The 21,812-nt window shown below is 26.8% G+C and overlaps 2 protein-coding genes across 3 annotated transcripts in view; both read left to right on the forward strand.

Annotated features, from left to right (window-relative positions):
* The window catches only part of LOC129968811 (epidermal growth factor receptor substrate 15-like 1), a 29,776-nt gene extending 19,084 nt beyond the window's left edge, over positions 1–10,692 (forward strand). For both annotated transcript variants that reach the window (XM_056083076.1, XM_056083077.1), the window contains 9 exons: positions 814–861; positions 948–1,097; positions 1,246–1,413; positions 3,068–3,124; positions 3,210–3,300; positions 3,704–3,801; positions 6,585–6,645; positions 8,692–8,753; positions 10,040–10,692. In XM_056083076.1, coding sequence (XP_055939051.1) covers positions 814–861; positions 948–1,097; positions 1,246–1,413; positions 3,068–3,124; positions 3,210–3,300; positions 3,704–3,801; positions 6,585–6,645; positions 8,692–8,753; positions 10,040–10,423 — 1,119 coding nt within the window. In that variant the 3' untranslated portion in view covers positions 10,424–10,692. The remainder of the gene's footprint in view (positions 1–813; positions 862–947; positions 1,098–1,245; positions 1,414–3,067; positions 3,125–3,209; positions 3,301–3,703; positions 3,802–6,584; positions 6,646–8,691; positions 8,754–10,039) is intronic.
* Positions 10,693–18,239: 7,547 nt separating this feature from the next.
* On the forward strand, positions 18,240–20,794 carry LOC129969611 (DNA repair and recombination protein RAD54-like). The gene has a single exon (XM_056084258.1). It carries the CDS (start codon positions 18,314–18,316, stop codon positions 20,507–20,509), a length of 2,196 nt encoding a protein of 731 aa, XP_055940233.1. The 5' UTR covers positions 18,240–18,313; the 3' UTR covers positions 20,510–20,794.
* The last annotated feature ends 1,018 nt before the right edge of the window (positions 20,795–21,812 follow it).

A 21,812-nucleotide genomic window follows, 5' to 3' on the forward strand; every position in this document is an offset into this window, starting at 1 on the left:
GTATGTAATAAAATGTCTTAAATAATAAGCATTATTAGTTAATAATTTTCTTTAAGGATTATTTAATAGTATTAATGTTGTGGATTGATGAATATTTAGTGTAAATTATACAAAATCACATAAAAAAATAGTAAAATGTTGCAGGGACTGTTGTGTTTCCATTGCTTCTCCAAATGAAGTTCGAAATTGAAAATTAAAAGTTCTCAGTTTTTTTTTTTTTTTTTAGTACATTTCATATAGAAACTTCAGGATTTTTGTTTTACAAAGTTAGTGATACAACCGTGTTAATATTTACCTGGGCGATAAATAAGTTTTTTTTTTTTTTCCATATATATATAATTTCTGAGAAACTTTAGATAGAAGATTAGATGTCAGGAATTCAGTTTATTTTTAGGAAATCCTATATAAAGTACTTAAGAAATTGATTTCGGCCATTTAAAAATTGTTAAATCAGAATTTTTACAATATGTATTTCTTTTTTATTCTTAAAACATTTTGCTCTATTTAATAATTTAATAAATTTGTTTCACTTTTAGTAAAAATAGAAAAGTAGCGAATTTTCGTTTTATGCAATATTCTAATTTGTTTTAGTGTATGAAATTCAGTTTTACTTCTTTGTAAACTGTTTTAATTTTTCATATTTCAATATTTTTATTTTACTATTGCCTAGAGAGAGAGATATATATAAGGTTTTGTATTCTGCTTTATTCTGAAATTTCATTTCAGCTTTACTTTTAAAACAGTATATTTTTTTAACTATAAAAACAATTTTTAAATAATTATTATATTTTTATTTCAATGTTTCATCTCTAGATTGATGCCATGAAGAAACAGAAAGAAGATCAAGAATTGGAGTTGGAAGTAATATTCGCATTTTTCTCTTGTTATAAGTTTTTTACTATTTAAAAAAATTAAAATATGCATCATTAACATTTTTTTTTATCCAGGCTCAAGAAAAAGAGCTGAGTGAAAAACGTAGAGAATTAAATGAATTAAAGCAGGAAGAAACAAAGCTTGATAGTCAAATATCTGCTGGTAAATCTCAACTTGATGCCTTAAATAATTCATTACAAAGTACGATACTTCAAATAAGTCAGGTAGGTTTTATTTTCCAGTTAGACAATGAATATAACCATGCTATCAGTTATGAATATTCAGTTTTTTTAAATTTAATAGTTACAATTATATCTGTATATAATTTTTAAATATTACTTCATGTTTTTAATTTTTGATTTTATGTTTCAGCTGAAAATAAAAATTGATCAACTTCAAGAACAACATAGATTAATGAGTGAAGCAATTAAAGATATGGATAATGCGATATCATTTGGGGATTTCCGCAATGTTTCTGAATTTACATTGACTGGATTTGCTCCTCTTCAAGATGATGACTTAACAGTAGTTACTCCTAATGTAAGTATTGTTCGTTTGAATGCTCATTTAGCAGGTTAAATTTCACTGTAATCTAGTGGTTAATGTAATTCACCTTAATTGTTTACATCAATTTTTAAAAGTAAGGAATAAATAATCTCCCATGACTGAGTATGGGAGAATCAAATTTCTCTGATTTTACAAATTTGTTTCAATTTATCTCATGGTTGCATATTGAATTCATTAAATAAGAGGGGGAAAATCTATTAAATTAATGTCGGTTTGCAGAATATAATTTTGATATATTTTTAACCCTAAGGTTTTGGCATTTTAATGTTTTATGATTTGAATTTCATTAGTTATTTTAGTGTTAAGGAATTCTAAAATTAAAGAAGATTTGAAGATTTTAAATTTATTTATTCGTTTTTACTGTGATATTATTCTCATTTGTATGCATACTTTTCCTTTTCCCTGTTAATAATAAAATAGTTCAATATCTTCTAGATTTTGTGATAGAAGTATTTAAAAAATCATCATAATTTTAAAAAAAAAATCAATCTTTTGTTCTCTTATAATTTTACCTCCTTACTCTTTAAGTATAGTTAGTAATAATGACTTCAACTCTTCACATTTTCTAAGCATATTCTGTATTATTTCTAATTGGCATATTTGCATACATAATATGTATAATGAATGATTTTAAAATCTGTTGCAAATGATATATTATGATGAAAAGAGATGTGAGACATAAAGAAAAATCCAATCCATAAATAGCTGAGAGAGAAAAGTATGCAGCGTAGATTTATGCCCTTGAGTTCATTTAGAATTTTGTTGTCCCAGCTGGAACTTTGTTTACTCATACCACCTGTCAAGCTGATTCCTTACATAGGTTTCTCTTTTATATCAAAATTATGTTGATACTATAATACACAATCAAAAGCATTAGAATAAATTGTAGGAATTTCTTATTTCTCTATTCTATCAAATTTTCTATTTACATATAACTGAATTATCAAGCTGAATGCTTAATGCAATATTGAGAAGTTTATATTTAGGTAAGTTCTTGACTACTCATATAATTTCATATTAAAGATGGAAATGATGACGGAGACATCAAAGACAATTAAGTGAATAAATAACAAAAAAGTAAAATGAATTATATAATTTTTTGCCTTGGTTTATCTTTGATAATTTTATATTAGTGTTGTGATTTTTTTTTTATTTCATTATTCTTAAATCATAAGTCAAATTAAGGAGGATTGGATTCTGCTATGAAAGTAGAAATAATCAAAATGCACTGTTTCAAAGAAAGCTGCATTTGCAAGATATAAAAAACATTCTAATTTTTTTTTCTCTGAAATTAGAATTATTTTATTATGTCTAACAGATCAAAGTTAGCTTAATTTTACATAACAAATTGCACACATTTAAGTACTGTTTATATTAATATTCCTAAAATTCATTAAATAATTTTTAATTCCCAAATGCTTGATAATATCCTATTGTTATTCCAATGTTTTTCTTTATTAATGAGTCAATATTTGAAGAACTTATTTGAAATTATTGAAAGTATTTTATAGTTTCACCTATTTTGTATTGCATTTTTATTTTCTACTGGCTGTTAAAAATGCTCCTTGTATATTATAGCTTGCATTAAATATTGTTTTAATTTTTTGATATTAATCTATTCTTATAGATTTCTCCAACTTCTGTAAAAAATATGGAACCTGTTGCTCCAATTGGCGATTTTCAGGTACTTTTTGTCATGTACCAAATTTAAAACATTTATATTTTGATATCGAATAGCACTATTTAATTTCATTACTTTAATTTTGCAGGAAGATCCTTTTAGTAGTAAAGATCCATTTGAAGGTAAAGTGAATGGATTCAGCAGTGATCCATTTGCTGGAGAGGATCCCTTTAAAGGAGGTGACTTTTTATTTTAATAAAATAATTTATTTTACAATGGGTAAATTGTTTTTTTTTTTTTTTTTTTTTTTTTTTTTCATTATGTTCCAGCATTTTGTCTATGATCAGAATTTGACTGATTTGGTAATACAAAGGGAATGAGAACTAATAATTGTTTTAAGGACAGTTTTATGTTTTTTTACTATGAAATTAAAATTATACTAAAATAATGAGAAAATTAATTTATATAATCTTTAAAAAAAACTTTATGCAATCTTTAAATAGTCATAAATTGCTCAAATTTTTGAAAAAATTTATAAAATTAATTTTAAGATTATAATACCTATATTGTTTAAATCATCTATTTATATTGAAAACAATTCCTTTAAATATTCTTTCTTTATTTATTTTCTTCATCTTGTAGATCCATTCAAAGAGAGTGCTGTTGTCTCAACTTGTGATCCATTTGGAGGAGATCCTTTTGAAAATGTTTTCAATGTTACTGCAGCTCAGACAACTAAGGTAAATATTGTTTTATGTTATATTGTAGGTTTAGTGCTGACTGGCTGATATATTAATACACTGCAAGCATGGAGGTGTAGGCTTCTGCTTGCTCTTAGCCCCCAGGAATTACAATTATGATTTTTTCAGATCACTATACGATTTCAACTTGCTTACTGGCTCACCATTTAATTATGCATTTCTGCTAGTAATAAGTAATCATAAATACATTCATTACTAAAAAATAAATTTCAAATATTTCAAATTACATGAACTATTAACAATAATTTTGCTTCAATCATCAAAAACCAAATCATCTAATTTCTAAAATTAAAATTTCTGATAAAAGTGAGATATGTATGTAAATATTTGAAAATAAAAATATATAATTCAGAAATGTTTAAAAAATCAGAATTTAATTTTTTGATATTGAAATCGGCATTGAATACTTTACTCCTTATTTTAATTAGATGTGTTTCATAAAAATTAATCAACATAATGTCAATGAAATTAAAATAATCACTGAAGATAACTATTTATAAGAATAATTTATTCTTGTTAGTCAGCTTTGATTAATGCATTTTATCACGCACACACACACACACACAAAAAAAAAGATACTGTATTATATTTATCAAATTATTTTAAATTGTATTTAAGCAATCTGAGTATTTAACCATTCTTCAAAGTGACAAAATTAATTGATAACGAAATTTGACAATTCTCCTGTAATTCAGAAACTTCTTGTAAGTAAAGCATACACATTTCTTTTTCATTATTTTTGACTGGATCTTATAAATAATTCTACCGCACTTTCATTTGCCCTGGCCTCCATTTTTGGAACGTTTGATTTATTTTTTGAAACTGATTTTCACAGATTTTATTACATTAACTAATTCTATACAATAGCTTGTCTTGCATTTTCCACCAAGGCAAGCAGAAAAACACACCTCTATTGTCAAATAATGATTAATAAATTTAACCTGATTTAGTGTCTGTGTAAGCTTTTTATATATAGATATAAGAACGATTCTGTAACTAAAAACATTATATTAACAAAAATATTTGGAAGCAGAATAAAGTATTGAGTAATGATAGCTTAAATTTAGAACTGTTAATCATTCTTCTGAAGAGTTATGTATTCGGAAAGAAATTTTTTTTTCTATGTATTATGATACGCTTAAATGACATACTTGTTCAAATTTGATCTTCATTGAGGCAAATAATTATTTTGCCCCTTTAAACTAAATATATTTATTGTATTGCCATTCCTATGCAAATTATTAAAATACTTTTTTTGAGATTTAATACCAGAATTTTATATTAGCAAAACCTGTATTCATGACATAGTGCAAAATGGCAAAAGCAAAACCTCAGTAATAGTTTCTTTTAAAAAAAAAAAAAAAAAAAAAAAAAGTGAAGAAAAAATTATTTAAAATGTTTATATTTTCTGTATGATAACTATTGTTTGGTGAACAGTAGGTTTTTAAAAAAAAATGAAATAACTGAAAATAGATATTATAAAAAAGAGAGGGATAATAAAATTAGAAAATTATGTGGCAAATGTTGTTATTAGAACTTAGATAAAAAGTCAAAGGTTGCATATCCTGTTTATTTTTCTCACCAACCCTCAAGAATCACTACACAATTTTAACTTACTTTACTCCCTCACCATATAGTTATGGTTATCTGCTGGATTTCTTTTCTTTTGTAAGAGGTCATACAAGAACCTATGGCAATAAATGTGTCAATTGGCTTGCCAAAGAAGCAACAAAATTAATTAATTTCATTCCTATGAGAATTCCAAAAATGTCTCCAAAGATGGGGTTATATCTGATTGGATTACTTTATATCAAGCATCAATTAATGTGCAGTTCACTAAGAAATTCCTTCCTTCCATATAGAGATTCGTAAAGGCTTACTAATTTGAATGTAATTTTAAGCTACCCAGTTTTTGACTGGGAACTCTAAAGCATATTTAAAATGGTCCAGTTTGTCACTGACTGACAAGTGTTCATGCTACAGTGGTGCAGGATGCCAAGCATTTGATATTTGACTGCACCATATTTATCCCCGAAAGATGTAAACTTAGGAATTGTTCTTTAAAGAACAATATAGCGTGGCCTCATTTATCTGCCTTTGTACAATGTACTTGCCATGTCAATGAAGAAATACAACTTTTCCTTGTAAATCATAAGAAAAAACTTTGATCTCATCAGGAAAGCAATCAATTAAAAAGCAATGAATTATATTAGTTTGATTGTTTTTGCTTAAAATTTGAAATATTTGAATAATTTTCACAAAAAAATTGAAAAAGTCGCAGAAAGCACAATTAGAATGTCACATTCAGAAATTTTAGTTAAAAAAATGTATACTTTGGGAAATACTTTATTTCTTAAAATACTGTGGGAAAGCAGACTAATTTTTAATAATTTCTCAAAATTGAATAAATTATGCCTACTGTTACGATAAACAAATTTGTCATGAACAATAAAACAATTGTTTTACAGTACACTGATTTTATTAACATAATTGATGCAAATTATCTTCTGAATTAATTCATGCAAAAAGTCTTCCAAAATAACACAAAACATTAAAAAAAATTATCTATTTTAAATTTTGGCTTGCATTGACTCATTAGTATGATACTTGTGTGCCAAATATAATAATTTTTAGTGCAATAGAGTTGTTTGGAGACTGCATGCGTACACAAACACTCTCTTTTGTGAATATAAATAATGTTACATTCATTTATTTTAAAAGCAATTTAAAGCAAAATCTTTTTTAACATGTATGAATTTCAGGATGATCCCTTTTCTGGTAGCGACCCATTTGGTGGTTTCTCCGCACCTCCTGCAAATCCTGGTATGTATGAATTTATTTGTATATTGAGTTAAAACATTTAATCATTTTAGATATATTTATTTAAATAGCTGTGTGTGAATGTATTTGTTTATTCTTCTTATACATATCTATATTTTTTTACCAATTTTGATGAAATTTGTACACAATTTACAAAATATGTGTATATATATCGTTTTGAAAAATTCAATCAATTTATTCTTTTACCAATATTAAAGTTATTTAATAAATATTTTTGGTTATTAACTCCAAAGTAGAATTTTCATTTCCATTTTTATCTCATAATATATGTACTTTTATGTACATATAGTAATTTATTTTTTAAGCTCTGCTTTTTAAAATTGTTTGAATTTAATTCATTTTTTAAAATGGTTTATATTTCCTTGTATATTTTGATATATTTAATATTGTACTATCCATATTGATCAGACATTTTGAGTCTTGTTTTTATTTGTGTCTTTGTATAAAATTTTATTTCATTTGTTAAATATCTCAAATTTTTATTGCATTATGCAATATTTCCACCAACTTGGTTTCAAAATCCTACTTTTTAAAGCAAACATTTTATTCATTTATTTTAGCTTGGATTTCTAGCTACAGTATTTGAACTTAAACTTATAAGTTTGGACTTTTTTAACTTATTTGCATCTATAATTGAGGTTGTATCTTTCCCTTCACATTTACGATCAGATACTAAGATATCGTTTTGATTCTTTTGATGAGTATTTAATCACATGTTCCTTTTGCTGTTTTGAAAAACTGGGATACTTAAATTTTCCTGGCTTTTTAATTTGAAGTATATGTCAATGCAATTTAACATCAGTAGGTATGAAATGATAAATTCAAATTTTATAGTTTACATTAGTATTCATTCCTGTACATAATACCAACTTTTCATGCTTTATCTGCTTTACTTGACAGTTATAATTGGTTGATTTTTATTGCATTTTTGAAGAAGAAAACTTTTCTTAATAATTAAGCTTTGAAACATATCCAATATTCTTTTTAGATAGGGGAGGGGGATTTATATAAAAAATTCTAAGATAGTATGAGTGTGAATGCAGATCATAAAATCTAAACTTTCAGCCCCTTTCAGGAATCTTAAAGGCAACAAATAAAAATAATAAACATGTTTAATGTATAGGCACTCAAATAAAGAAATAGGCACTCCTACCAGATCATCAAGATGTGAATTTATATCATGATTTTTCACATAATGCATACTTTACATTACAGTAAAGCTAAATGTTATTACTCTTGCTTGTTATTGCATGTGCAAAAAATAAATTCAACTAATTTATCATAAAATCTCCGTAGAATAAGAAGTTGGAATGACAGAATTGTATATGTTAAATTTGGGCTTGCAGGGTTATTTAGTTTTCACATAATATTAAATTGCTTTGTTTTAAAGGCAGACTAAAAAAGATAATTTATTTTTGCATACATTTCAATTCCCATTACATTTATCTTTTAGACTTATCAAATAAAAAAAAGTGGATTTTTTTTCTTCTTGCATTTTCAAGCTGGTTCCCAAATGTGGCTAGTAGATTGTTAAATTATCCATGATACTTTTAATGTAAATATGACAAAGTTATTTGTTTTATTTCTATGGAATATATTTTTTTTGTTTATACACTTTTATAAACAAATTCATTTTTAGAATTTTTTATTTTTATGTGTTGACAGATAACATAAGTTAAATGATAAAATTGATAATAAATAACTTTTTTGTCTGTTAAAATAAATTTTATTTAAAATTATTATTCTAGCTTAAGGAAATTTTTATATCATAATAGAATCTCTTGTCAGAATTTATCTGTTGTATTCCTGATAAAAAGTAAATACAAGAAATACTAATTTGAAACTGTTTCTGATGTTCAACATATGAATCGATTTAATTTTAATTATGCTCATGCATTCTTCAGTTGAGTGTTCTTACTAAAGTCATGTTAACATTTTTGATCATTTTACTGTTTTGAATTCTAAAACATTGTTTAGTTTATGATATTTTTTTTAATTAAATAATGTTTCTTTTCTTTTTTATTACAGAAAAAGACCCATTCGATCCATTTGGGTTGTCTAAATCCAATTCTATTCAATCTCCTGTGGGGGTATGAATTTATTTTAATATTCCTTTTTCATTAATTTAAGTAAATATTTTTTAGAATTTAGAGTTTCTGAAGAAATGTGATATTTATAAAATTTAAACTTCTTTTAATTCATTTTCTTTTTTCCTTATGAAAAGAATTTCCAGAATTTATTAACAGGTAATACAAAAAATATTTAATTAGTTTCATAAATGTATAAAGCATTTTCTATATTTTGTATGTTTTAATGATATTTCTTCCTGTGTATATATATATATATATATATATATATATATATGTAATAATATCTCTTAATCTAATTTGAGTCTTAATTAATTTCCAAATTTTTACTTCATACTAAAATAGTTTCTTATTTCCTGATCCAGTTCCATTTTTTTATTTAATTAATTTTACTCATGCTCTATAAAACTGCTAGTCTCGGCAGGTTCTCATGCTCTGAGTGAAGGGATAAAAGTCCTTAATGTTTATATTCTTTTAAAGATACCTAAATTTCCTTTTCCTAAGTTTATACATGTCAAAGAAATCCCAATCAAAATCTCATTGTAAAAGAAGTAAAGGGAAAAAATTTAAGTATTTTTTTTCTTTTCTGCTCTTGTATCAAAATGTAGACTGATGCATCGTTTACAATTATTTATTTATATGTAAATTATGCCTCCCAAGATGAAATAAATTGAATTTTGAAATTTCAAAAGTTTCCTCTATTTGGTGTTGCAACTGCTAAAAGTATATTATTTATTATAAAGTTCAGACAATTTATTTATTGCAGATATTAAATTCAGCAAATAAAAGAAATTAAATTAGAAAAGTCACAGTATTTTAAGATTTTAAAATATTTCTTATATATCATATTTTATTTTTAAAGCATATTTATGAGGTTGCTAATATGCTCTAGATCTCTCATTGATAAATTATGCAGTTGAGAAACTTGTATGTCTCTGATAAAATATAAAATAAAATTTTATAAACATTTAACACCCTTCAATTAATTATATGCTTTGAATTATTGTAAAGCATAAATTATAAATTTCGTAAGAGAGAGAAACAAAAAGATTCTTTTTAACCATGAAAGGGAATTCATAGGGATGTACCAATAAATCATAATTTGGAATAAAATTTTGCTTATTTTATATAAAAATGTGAATTTATTCAAGAATTTGTAAAGGATGTTACTACCGAATTTGTAAATGTGGTTTCTGCAGAATTTGTTATGTGATGCATATTATTATGTCTTATAACAATTTTCTGTCAAAAGTTTGACTTTATTTAAATATTTAATTTTTTAAAAATAGGGCTTTGATTCGGATCCTTTTGGTGCTGACCCTTTTGGAGCAAGTCCTGCTGCGCCCCCTCGTCCTGAAAGCCCAACTCCAGCCTTGCCTCCAAAGAAGAGCAAAGCTCCCCCTCCACGACCTGCTCCTCCAAAAGCAAAGGGCCCCTCTCCCAAACCAGGACCAACCAGAGCAGCTCCAGCTCCTCCTGTTCCTCCACCTCCTGCTGTGGATCCTTTCAAAGCAGATTTTGAAAACACAAGCAACAGTTCTGCCTTTCCTGATCTGTTTTCCAAGACAGCTAAAACTCAAGATGCTTTTGATCCTTTTTCCAATCCAACAGCACCAGCAGCAGACAATTTTGCCAACTTTGACAATTTTGCGGATTTTGACAACATCAAGTGAGGAGGGACTCTTGCAGATAGCCAGTAGTTGTAAACGAAATAAATTATGTACATTTTTTTAACTTTAGGGTCAACACACTGCTGACATCTCAGACAATGTATGTGAAGTAGGCATCGACTTGATAGGAGTTAGGGATTGATGCAAAGACAGTAAACAAGTTGGAATAATTTTTCTTGTAACATTGCTGATCCTTTTCATTATTTTTTATTCCTGTTTTCTTGAAATATCTCATGCATAAAAATTAATAAAACTTGTTTTCTTTTATTAGAGACAGTTGGAAATCAGTATATTTTTTAGCATTTAATATTTATATATTCACTTATTATTTTATTTCAAAAGGAAGTGACTTGAATTATATATTTGTGACTATATGTGAATTGATGTCTTAGAATATGTTCCGAGTCATTTAGTAACTATATAGTGACAAAAAAGAAAGCTATGGTGCTTAATATATGTGCTTATCTATCTGTCAATCATGTTATCGAAATAAATACAGTTGAATGTATACAGCTAATATGAACAGAGTGGTTAAAAGTAATTAATTATAATTTTTTAATATTTGGCTAAATATTTGTCATTGTGTTGAAAAGGGATCTGGGCTTTGTGAGTGCATTACAAGTATTACTTAAAGAACAAATTTGGCTGCTAAATATGGCCTGTTGCATGATTTGTTAATCTATATTATTTAATCTCTAAGATCACTAAACAATGCATAATAACTTTTAAAAATAGTTATAAAATGAATAAAAGGTTAAGTTTATGAATTTGAAACTCAAAGCATTGCATTCATGTTTTAATTCAATATCTTTTAAATAATTTGTCTGTAAAAAAATATAAAGGCAATCGAAATATAATAATTTATTATCTCATATTGTCCCTCTCCTCTGTACAGTGAAACTTTGTATGTTGATATGCTTTTTAGTGAAATTGATTGGTGATCCTAATGGCCTATAATGTTTATTAACAAGCCTTGTTATTCCTTGTTATTCAAAGCATTCTTGTCTCTGTATAAAGTTTCTCTGTGCTGGTATGTAATATGCAGTGCCTTTATCATAGTTAAATGTTTTTTATATCGAATAACTGAATAGTTATGTAGCTCTGATTTTAATATATAATTCATATGCCACATAATTCCTTTTGGGTTTATGTTAATTTATGAAATCTTCCCTATCTTCCTATAATATATTTATTTTCCTATCAGATTATAGAAAGAAATTGAATACTTTTTTCTGTTAATTTATTGTGAAACAAAATAATGTCCATAATTTTTTAATTCAAGTTCTCATAGTTTATGTGCATATTTTCATTCAGAATTGAAGCTTTTTGTGTTGTAAATATTGTGTACTTAAATGTTCTCACCAATCTATACATTTTTGTTATATTCGGATTTGAAGTGTATTATAGGAAAAAGTTAGTTTCACCCTATTCCATTTGTTAAATATTTCAATTGCATTACTGTCACTTGCATCAGAGTTACATGTTATAACTCCAGTGATTAGTAGTATGATGGAACTTATGTGGAACATTTTCTGACAACATAATTATACTTGAACTATGTAAATATCTGTTGCTTATATGTGTAATGTCATTGTCTCATATTGTGAAATGATATTTGAAGTAGATAAGCTAGAATTAAATAGGAAAAGAGATATTCTTCAAATGCATGGCAGTGCTCAAAGGCTGTTGCTAAATATCATTGTAAAAATGTAGTCACTGCTTCACTATTTTCATTATTGTTTTCATCTTTAAATGAAAATAACTGTTTATAAAATATCTTTTAAAATTTGTTTCATTAAATTTGGATGGTATATTCTATAAATTAGTTTATAGAGTATGTATACTATTTGTAAAGAAAATCTGTTAATTAACTTAAATAATTTTCTTTACAATTTGAACTTTTACTAAACAAAATGAAATTAAGATATAAAAAAAAGTTGTATGCAAAATATTTAAAGATTTTTTTGTCACATTCTAAATTCTTAGGTAATTAAGTAATCCTTAATTACCTTTAACGAAGAATGATTACTTTATAGTTTCTGAAAAAGGATAAATAAGCTGATAAATTATTTTTTATTTAAAATATTTCTTTTTTAAAATATGGATCCCCCCCCTTTACTCTACTCTAAATATAAATTTGACTAATTTCTCTACATAAAATTTTAACAGATACATAATACAATGCATTACAGATTGAATTACTTGCTTAAAAAAGAGTAGTAAATATAATTCGAAAAGAGCTATATAATCGTGGTTCCATATCTTTTCCCCTTCCTTAAGTGTAGAAATATTATACTTTACTGCAAATGAAACTGCTGATTTGGTGAAAAAAGTACATTATTATATATCGTGTTTTGTTGTATTTTTAAAGAAAAGTATGGTAGATCTCACTTTCAAAATAAACAGCCCAACAGTATTTTTATAGATAGTACCTTATTTTAGTAAGCTGTATTGTATTACTTTGTAATTTTTTTTTTTTTTTTTTTTTTGAAATTTTATATTTGGATTGATTGTTTTAAAAGAAATTCATCTTAAAGCTTTTCATGTAAATAATTGGGTTTTTTTTTTCTCTAGATTATGATAAATTTAATTAGGGAAAATGTAGTTAATGGATAATATGCTGTCTGAAATTAAAAATGGTTTATAAATGTATCTTCATAATAGATTTTATTTGCATTTTAAATTAGTTAAATATTAAGAATAAAATGAAAATTTTACAAGAATTGTTGTTTTTTGTATTTATTAATATATTATTTGGACATAACTTATCTTAAACAGCTTTAACTTCTTTTTTCTATAGGTGGGTTTCAGATTATCTGTACATTGCCACTGCCATCTGTGTTATCAGTGTTAGATAGAAAACCATAAATTACATTGCTGAAAAATCAAAAGCTGTGTGTTTTTCGATTATTAGTTGAGAGAATTATTTTTTTCGTAGCAAATTTTGTCCTAATATATTTTTTAAACTTTAGTCAAATTTATTATTTAATTTTATTTAAAAAGGAAAAAAAGATTTACCGATAAAGAATGTGATGAACGATTTATTTTTTGAAAAAAGCATTTTTGTGTGTTACAGTTGTATGGTTTTATTGTGAGCTTTTAACTGTATAGATTTTGTGATTGTTTAGCTTGAATTCTCTTGGAAATTTATTCCTTAGTGTTTAAAATTGATACTTCCATGGTTACAAGAAAACTGTCTGCATTTGTTGATAAAGTATGTTTTGTATGAAATCATTTCATAATCTCATTGTTTTCTAGTCTCAACTATCACAAAGATTATTTAATAGATTTATTTCTTCAAAGTTATAGCAATTGTTGAAACATTCTTGTTTGTGTGTATGAGTGTTGAAGAATGTGAAAAGATTCTGCGACCTAGTGAATGAATTCGTTAAAACATAAAACTAATTTTCCCAATAAATTTTATTAAAAAAAAAATTGTTTGCCATTTATTTTCATTTCAATATCACATCTTTCTATCTTTGATTTTCTTTGCCAGTTTTCTATTTGTAATGACTTATTAAAATCAGTAACATTCATTTTTTTAAAAATTGGTACTAAAAATTAAACGAAAGCATATTGTCTCTTCTCCCATTCCGTAGAGGGTATTTAAATGCAAGACAGAATCACCTAAAGAAGATTTGGAGGCATTTTTAAAATGTTAGTTATTTAGGAATTACCACATTACTTACTTTTTATAAAATTTTAATTTTTTCTTACAAGAGCTGGTCATTTAGCTGTTTCTACAATTATTTGCATTAATACACATTTTTATAATGATTTTTATTTTAAAAGTTCTAATTTTCTTGTTGATAAGAATCATGAATAACAGCAACTTTATTGTTTGCTTTTTTTTTCTTAGATTATTCTATATATATTTAAAAATATTGGGAAAAGTATTTTTTGTAATTAAAGTAGCAGAAAAGGTTTAGGAATTTTTACTCCTGTATTAAAAATAAGAAATATTAAAATCTAGTGAGTAAACCATGTATGTGAAAATTAAATTACATTATGGCACATAGGTTAAATGTAATTACATTTCTTTTTGAAATAAAGTTTTTAATTTTTTTTTATTTTTTTCCCCTAAGAGACAGTTTTTTTTAATAGTTGTACTTATTTTCAGATAGCTGTACTACAGGGTTTAGCAAAACTGGTATATATATGATTAATAGTATATATTTTAATACTACAATTTTTATTCAAAAATATTAACACATATAAAATAGGGCCTCATAAACAGTTTATCTTTTATTTGCAAGTTGCATGCATATATATATATATATATATTTTGGTGCCTAGTATAAAGGGATAAAAATTCTTATTGTTTGCTATATTCTTTTAAAGATACCTAAATCAAAACATGGCAAAGAAACCCCTATCAGAATCTCATAGTATAAAATAATCAAGGGAAAATTTTCAGTCTCTTTTGCTCTTGCATTGTGATGTAGACTGACGTATCTCATTGCTTCTTTTTTGCATGTAAATAATGCCTCCTGGGATGGAATGTCAGAATTAAAAAAATTCAACAGTAACTTCTCTTTGATCACGCAAAAGCTTAAATAAAATTTCATGTGTATATATGTATATATAATATTTATTTTTTTTATTTTGTGGCTCAAAATTTAAAATATTTGATAATCTCTGCTCAACAAAATCTATGCTTTTATAGCAGGACACAAACTAACTTAGTGTATTTTAAAAAGATATTTTTAATTAATTTTAATAATGTTTATATAATATTGATTCTAAATATTATAGAAATTTGGAATCAGTTTTACCTAAATCGTTATCAGATTTTTCTCTCGCATGGAATTAAAATTAAATTAAGTTCTGAAATTATTAAAATTGTGAATTGTCATCAAGACCTTAGAAATACACAAAATTTCAAAAATTGAGAGTTAATTGCTTACAATATTCTAATTGAATTTTTTTGAAAAAATGGTTAAGAGCATAATTCCAGTTATAAAAAACTGATTGAAAAAAAAATAGCTTTTTTATACTTGTAAAGTTGTGTATTGAAAAATGTTGATTTTTTAAAGTTTAAATTGTACTGTCTATCAATAATAGATAATGTAAATATTAAAATTGTTAAAATTTGTTTAAAAGAGCCATGTAACAGTTTTAAACTATTTGTGCAATCAGTGGCCATCGGCAATCATTATTCCTAATTGTTTTTATTTTCGAAAGGCCTAATTCATGAAAATATATAATTTTTCAAATTGACAATGAGAACGTACGGTTGGAAACCATCTTAGTTTGAATATGAACATCTAAATATGTCTCTAATGATTCATTTTTAAACTTGAAAGTATGAGGTTGAAATGCATAGCAATAATGGCTATTATCTCCTGTCTTCAGAAGTACACACTTGGTAAATTTGTCAATATGCACACATTCTATAAAAAATATCACAGAAAAAATTAGCTTTCATTTACAGTAGCAGAACTAAATCACTAATGCAGTTCTATCTATTATTTTCAAACCAAAAGTCAGGGATTCGTACTTTATCTGTAAACTGGTATCGTTTACCATGTTTAAAACTGATTAATAATCAAAATTTTGATGCTTTATCTCACTTTTAATTAATTATCCCAAGTTATTTTATGAGAAACAATTATTGATATCTATTGACTGTAACACCTCTTTAGAAAAAATCAATTTTTAAAGATAAAATTCGGTGCACAGATTTAACATCTATAACGTAGACACATATTAAATTTCGAATCAAGTCCAATATGGGGTTGACCATTTGTCACTCTGAAGTTCCGGAACATGTACACAAAGATAACAACGAATGAGTATATTAAATTTTGTAACTACAAGTGTAGTTTTTTGTCAAATTTTTGTTTCTGTCGGTTGGGAAAAACGCGTCTAAAAGATAAATTTTATTTTCAGATACTATTAACCAAAAGTCAGGAATTTAGCACCAAAAAACTCGCCACAGATCACGCGATATTTTCTGCAAAAATGATAAATTTAAGTCAAAGGTAAATATTTCGTAACTATTGTACGTCAGTACCATGCAAGACGTATAGTGAGATAACACCTTTATTAGAAGGTATGCGAGAAAGTTGTGGGAAGACCACCCCGCCGGTTTCTGTTACCATATAATGAGCTTTTCTCTTGATTTTCGATACTCGCTAATAGGATTATTCAGTTCATAATTCATATTTTTCTCTTATAACATTAGTACCAAAGGAATAGAAACCAGTGGTTCTGTTTCTCCTTTCTTCTGTATTAATAAAAACAAATGTGTGTTTTGTCGGCGCTCGAAATAAAAAGACAATCAGTCGTTAGATTATCTATTGTAGGTGACAAATCAATCCACCGATAGATTTCGCTCAAAATTTGATATAGATCTACAATATTAACAATGAGTTCGTATGTATTGTAGAGGTATGAGAATGCGCGGAGGATAGAACCTGGGACCTTCTTGTTTGCAGTCCAGTAACAAAACCATGATACAAAAGCGTACGTTCGTGTAGCCTAGTTGTTAACTGGCTTATATGCTATTCACCACAGTATCTAGCTTGCTGAGTAGTCGATTTATCGAGCTCACATGTACATAGATTGCCAATCAAATAAATAGACGTAAATGGATTTCATCCAAAATGTGAGAGAAATTTACATCTTTCTATAACGACCTCGTAACTTCATTTTTAAAAAATTTATGTTGTAAACTTTGCAGATATTAAATATAATCCTTTTTTAATTTTTGATTGAAGAAAATCTCACCGTTCAATATTTGATGAAACAATGAAAAAGTTTTGAATTTCAGAGCAATAATGTTAACAACTGTTAAAACACTTGTTAAAAGTAAGCAAATGCAACAATTGTAAATAATGCAACAGTTGTTAAAAATTAAGCAAAACATATTTTTAAAGGAAAAAAAAATTCAAAATTCAGGAAAATTTTGCACGACCATTTAATTGGTATTATAAAAAAGACAATTTTTTAAATGGCGTTAAGATTTATATGTGGGCAATAATATTTTCGTTATCGCAGAAAAACACCAAACTTCAGCCTACTTTTTAATTAAAATTCTAATTAAATTTTTTGAAAAATAATTCTGAGGTGCACATTCACATCAGCCTATGTATAAATGTGATGGAATTGGTAGCTGTAGGTCAAACAGTCTGATTTGTAGAGCGCCAACATGTACATACGTGCACTCACACTTTTTAATTAATAGTGATGAAGCTTAAATAACAATTTTTCAACTCCATTATGTAATTGTAATGTTTGTAGGCAATATAAAAATAACATATTGTATCATTTCTAACGATTTTAAGTTATATTTATTTTATACTAGTAGTTCGTGTTGATTAACTGTTTGCCAGGGATAATGGTTACATTTAATTTCAATTAAATCTAACTTTATGTCCTGGATTCCGTTAGCGTATTATTTTTAAAATCGAATTGCCTGACATATGCTCTATTTATTGCGTTTATGAACCTTTCAAAAGTCACATCATAGTGCTATTAATCCATAATTGTCCGGTTAACTTTTGCGCCGGGGCCACTATAGAGAGAAGTATCATTCGTAGAGAAAGAATCATCATATCGAAAGTAAAACTGATCACAAAGTTTAAGATGCCTGCCCGTCTTCTCCCCAAAAAAGTACAGCGAAAGAATTTGGCTTTGGATTACGAGAAATGTATGCATGCATGTGTATAAAGAAAGGTGTATTTAAAGGAAAAATGGTAGATCTGCAATAGAAACTTTTGTTACTTTTTTTAGCTGTTAATAATTTTTTTAGATTTCTCGCAATATTTATGATCGATACTGGCAACGATTTTGCCATACTTGTTGTAAACAATGCTTCTCCCGCGTTAAACGAATGTCTTTATTGCATTTATTTTTTGTTTCTTAGTTTTATGTTGCCCAGGGTAGAATATGCGGAGAAGTTTTGCTCCTAGTCAATTGGCAAAGAGGAAAACATCTCCTCCATTGCTTCCTATGAAACGAAATAGGAATATTGATTCTCAAACATTAAAAGATAATAACGGAGAAAGAAAACCCGGCGATTATAAAACTGGAAGTGAAGACGCAGTTGGTAAAGAAAATATTAGTCATGAAGAATTAATCAGACAAATACTTTCTAAGCCATTTCGAGTTCCGATTCCTAATTATAATGGTTCATATCGACACCGTACTTTGGGTCTTCGGCGATCTGGAGTTAAAACGGCATTGCATGATCCCGACGAAGAGGGCTCATTAGTGTTATATACTCCTGTTGCAACAACCGTTCATGAACAACTTCTGAAAACAACTACTGCAAAAGTTGATGTACATGTTGTAGTCGATCCTTTATTATCTAAAATTTTACGACCTCATCAACGTGAAGGCGTGAAGTTTATGTGGGATTGTATAACTGGACTGCAGATCGAAAACAGCTATGGTTGTATTATGGCAGACGAAATGGGACTTGGTAAGACTCTGCAGTGTATTACTTTATTATGGACAGGCCTACGCCAAGGCCCATCTGCAAAGCCTATTATAGAGAAAGCTATTATTGTAGCTCCCAGCAGCTTAGTGAAAAACTGGGAGAGAGAAGTTGGAAAGTGGCTTGGTGGCAGGGTAAGTGTACTTGCCATAGACGGAGGAAGTAAAAGTGAAATCGACAAGAAGTTGGAAAGTTTTGTATATGCTGTTGGGAGAGCTGTCATACCAATTTTAATTATTTCTTATGAAACTTTTCGACTTCATGCGAGTGTTTTGTACAAGACTGAAATTGGTTTGGTGATTTGTGATGAAGGCCACAGACTTAAAAATTCAGAAAACCAGACATATCAAGCTCTTGATAAATTAGTGGCTAAAAGAAGAGTATTATTGTCTGGTACTCCAATCCAAAATGATCTTCTTGAATATTTCAGCCTTATACAATTTGTTAACAAAGACATATTAGGGACTGCTCAAGAGTTCAAAAAGCGATTTGAAAGGCCAATTCTTCGATGCCGTGATATTGATGCTACTGCTGAAGAACAAGCAAAAGGTAAAGAAAAACTAGAGGAATTGATTGCCATTGTAAATCGGTGTATGATTAGAAGAACATCTCAATTACTGTCTAACTATCTTCCAGTAAAGATTGAGCTTGTAGTTTGTTGTGAAATGACAGATTTACAGAAGAGCTTGTACAGTCACTATGTAAATTCTCAAGCTGTTTCCAAAGCTCTGGACTCAAACAGCAAAATAAGTGCTCTTTCAGCTGTTACAAGTTTGAAAAAAATTTGCAATCATCCAGATTTGATTTTGGAACTGGCCCAGCAAAACAAAGATGGTTTAGGATGTTGTTTGAAATTATTTCCTTCTAAACATAATGGTAAAAATTTAGTCCCAGAATTATCTGGTAAAATGAAAGTTCTGGATGGTATTTTAGCAGTTGTTAAGGCTACAAGTAATGACAAAGTTGTCTTGGTTTCCAATTACACTCAAACTTTAGATTTGTTTGAAAAGCTGTGTCAGTTGAGGAATTATACATTTGTTCGTTTAGATGGGACTATGACTGTGAAGAAACGTGGAAAAATTGTTGAGAATTTCAATGATCCTAATAGTGGTTTGTTTATATTTATGTTAAGTAGCAAAGCTGGTGGGTGTGGTTTAAATTTGATTGGTGCTAACAGGTTAATAATGTTTGATCCTGATTGGAATCCAGCGAATGATGCTCAAGCTATGGCACGAGTTTGGAGAGATGGTCAAAAGAAGGAATGTTTTATATATCGTTTGTTATCCACTGGAACCATTGATGAAAAGATTCTTTTGCGACAAACCCACAAAAAAGGTCTTAGTAGTTGTGTTGTTGATGAAGAAGAGGTTGAACGGCACTTCAGTCTTTCAGAACTTAAAGCTTTATTTCGTTTAGAGTCGGATACTTTGAGTGATACACATGACAAAATTCGATGCTCTCGATGTGTGAATGGCATTCAAGTAACACCACCTCCAGAAAGTGCAACCTGCAATAATGATTTGTCACAATGGCATCATTCTAAAGACAAAAAGAATGTTCCAGATCATGTTCTTAAATCTTGTTGGAATACTGGTGTCACTTTTGTATTTTTCCAGAAATCTCATGAAAAACGATATATACCTTAAAATATTATCAAATACTATGGCATAAGGATCTTTTTATTTCATTTTATTGAAAAATCTTTAGAATACTCAAGTTTCATTCTGTTAAAGCTGGATATTTTATTTACAGAACATTTAATGTTTATGCTGACCTTACTGCATTCAAGTAACATTATTAACTGAATGTATTTTTGAGGATTTGCCATTATTGCATTGTTTTAAGGACAAAGAGAATGTCCTAAATTATTTTGTTAGCATTTTTTACAGCACTTAATTTAATATTGTATATATGTTCTACATTATAATAAATTTTTCCCGATATATTTTTTATATGTAAAATTTATAAATCATAAATTGTATAGGATAAAAATTATTTAATTGTCATTATTTTTCATTGTTTGCTATTCTTCATTAGTTTAAAAATTGGAAGTATTATTTATTTATGAAATTGACATGAATTTGTATAAAATGTAATAAATATATAATTTTGCTGAAATAAAACTTTGACAAATATTCTGTTTCATTAATTTGTGAATTATATTTTATTATTTATTTTTACATAATATTATATCTCATCATTTGTTACATTTACTTATAGAAAAGTTAAGTTAGTGGGACAATTGTGACACAATTTTATTTAAATTAATTTATAGAATTAATGTGGCATTTGATTCTGTTTACAGATTACATTAATAATTATTCTGTTTGTCAATATACATCACAAATGTTATTTATTTAATGTAGCAATTGTTTTTTTTTATTTGTAACTATTTTCATAATGTCATTTTAAAGTTTCCAATTTTATCTCAAAAATATTTTCAATTATATTATTTTGTTTGTGTAATTTTTTTTAAATGTTATTAATTAATTTTTAAAAAAAAATCTGAATGTTACTACAAAAGTTTTTTTAAGCTAGCATAGTAAAAAAAAAAGATTTTTTGTTTGTTTAGCTAAGCTATATTAAATTTAAAATTTACAGCCTCTGTCAGAATTTCATGTCTGCTTTCTCAGATTTTAACTTAAAATTAATTTAGCTCTTAAAATTTGTGTTATTATATTTTATATCTGATCTTGATAATACATTTTAAATACTTACATAATATATTTTTTGTGATAAATTTTAATGCTTTTAGTGATTTTCAGGTTATTGAACTATTGCTTTTATCTTTTCCTTGAGCTTCCTAAATTGTAAATATCTTTTATTTTTAAATATCAAACAAAATTTTTTAAAATTTACAAAAAATGAAAAAAAAAAAAAATGGAGTAAGAAATGAATTATATGAATATGTATATATATCATTATATAAAAGACCTGTGTTTTAATATT

This window comes from Argiope bruennichi, chromosome 5 (genome assembly GCF_947563725.1).
Source record: "Argiope bruennichi chromosome 5, qqArgBrue1.1, whole genome shotgun sequence".
NCBI lineage: Eukaryota > Metazoa > Arthropoda > Arachnida > Araneae > Araneidae > Argiope > Argiope bruennichi.

Excerpts from the sequence above, each read along its gene's own strand:
- LOC129969611 (XM_056084258.1), top strand. The coding sequence starts at position 18,314 with ATGCGGAGAAGTTTTGCTCCTAGTCAATTGGCAAAGAGGAAAACATCT.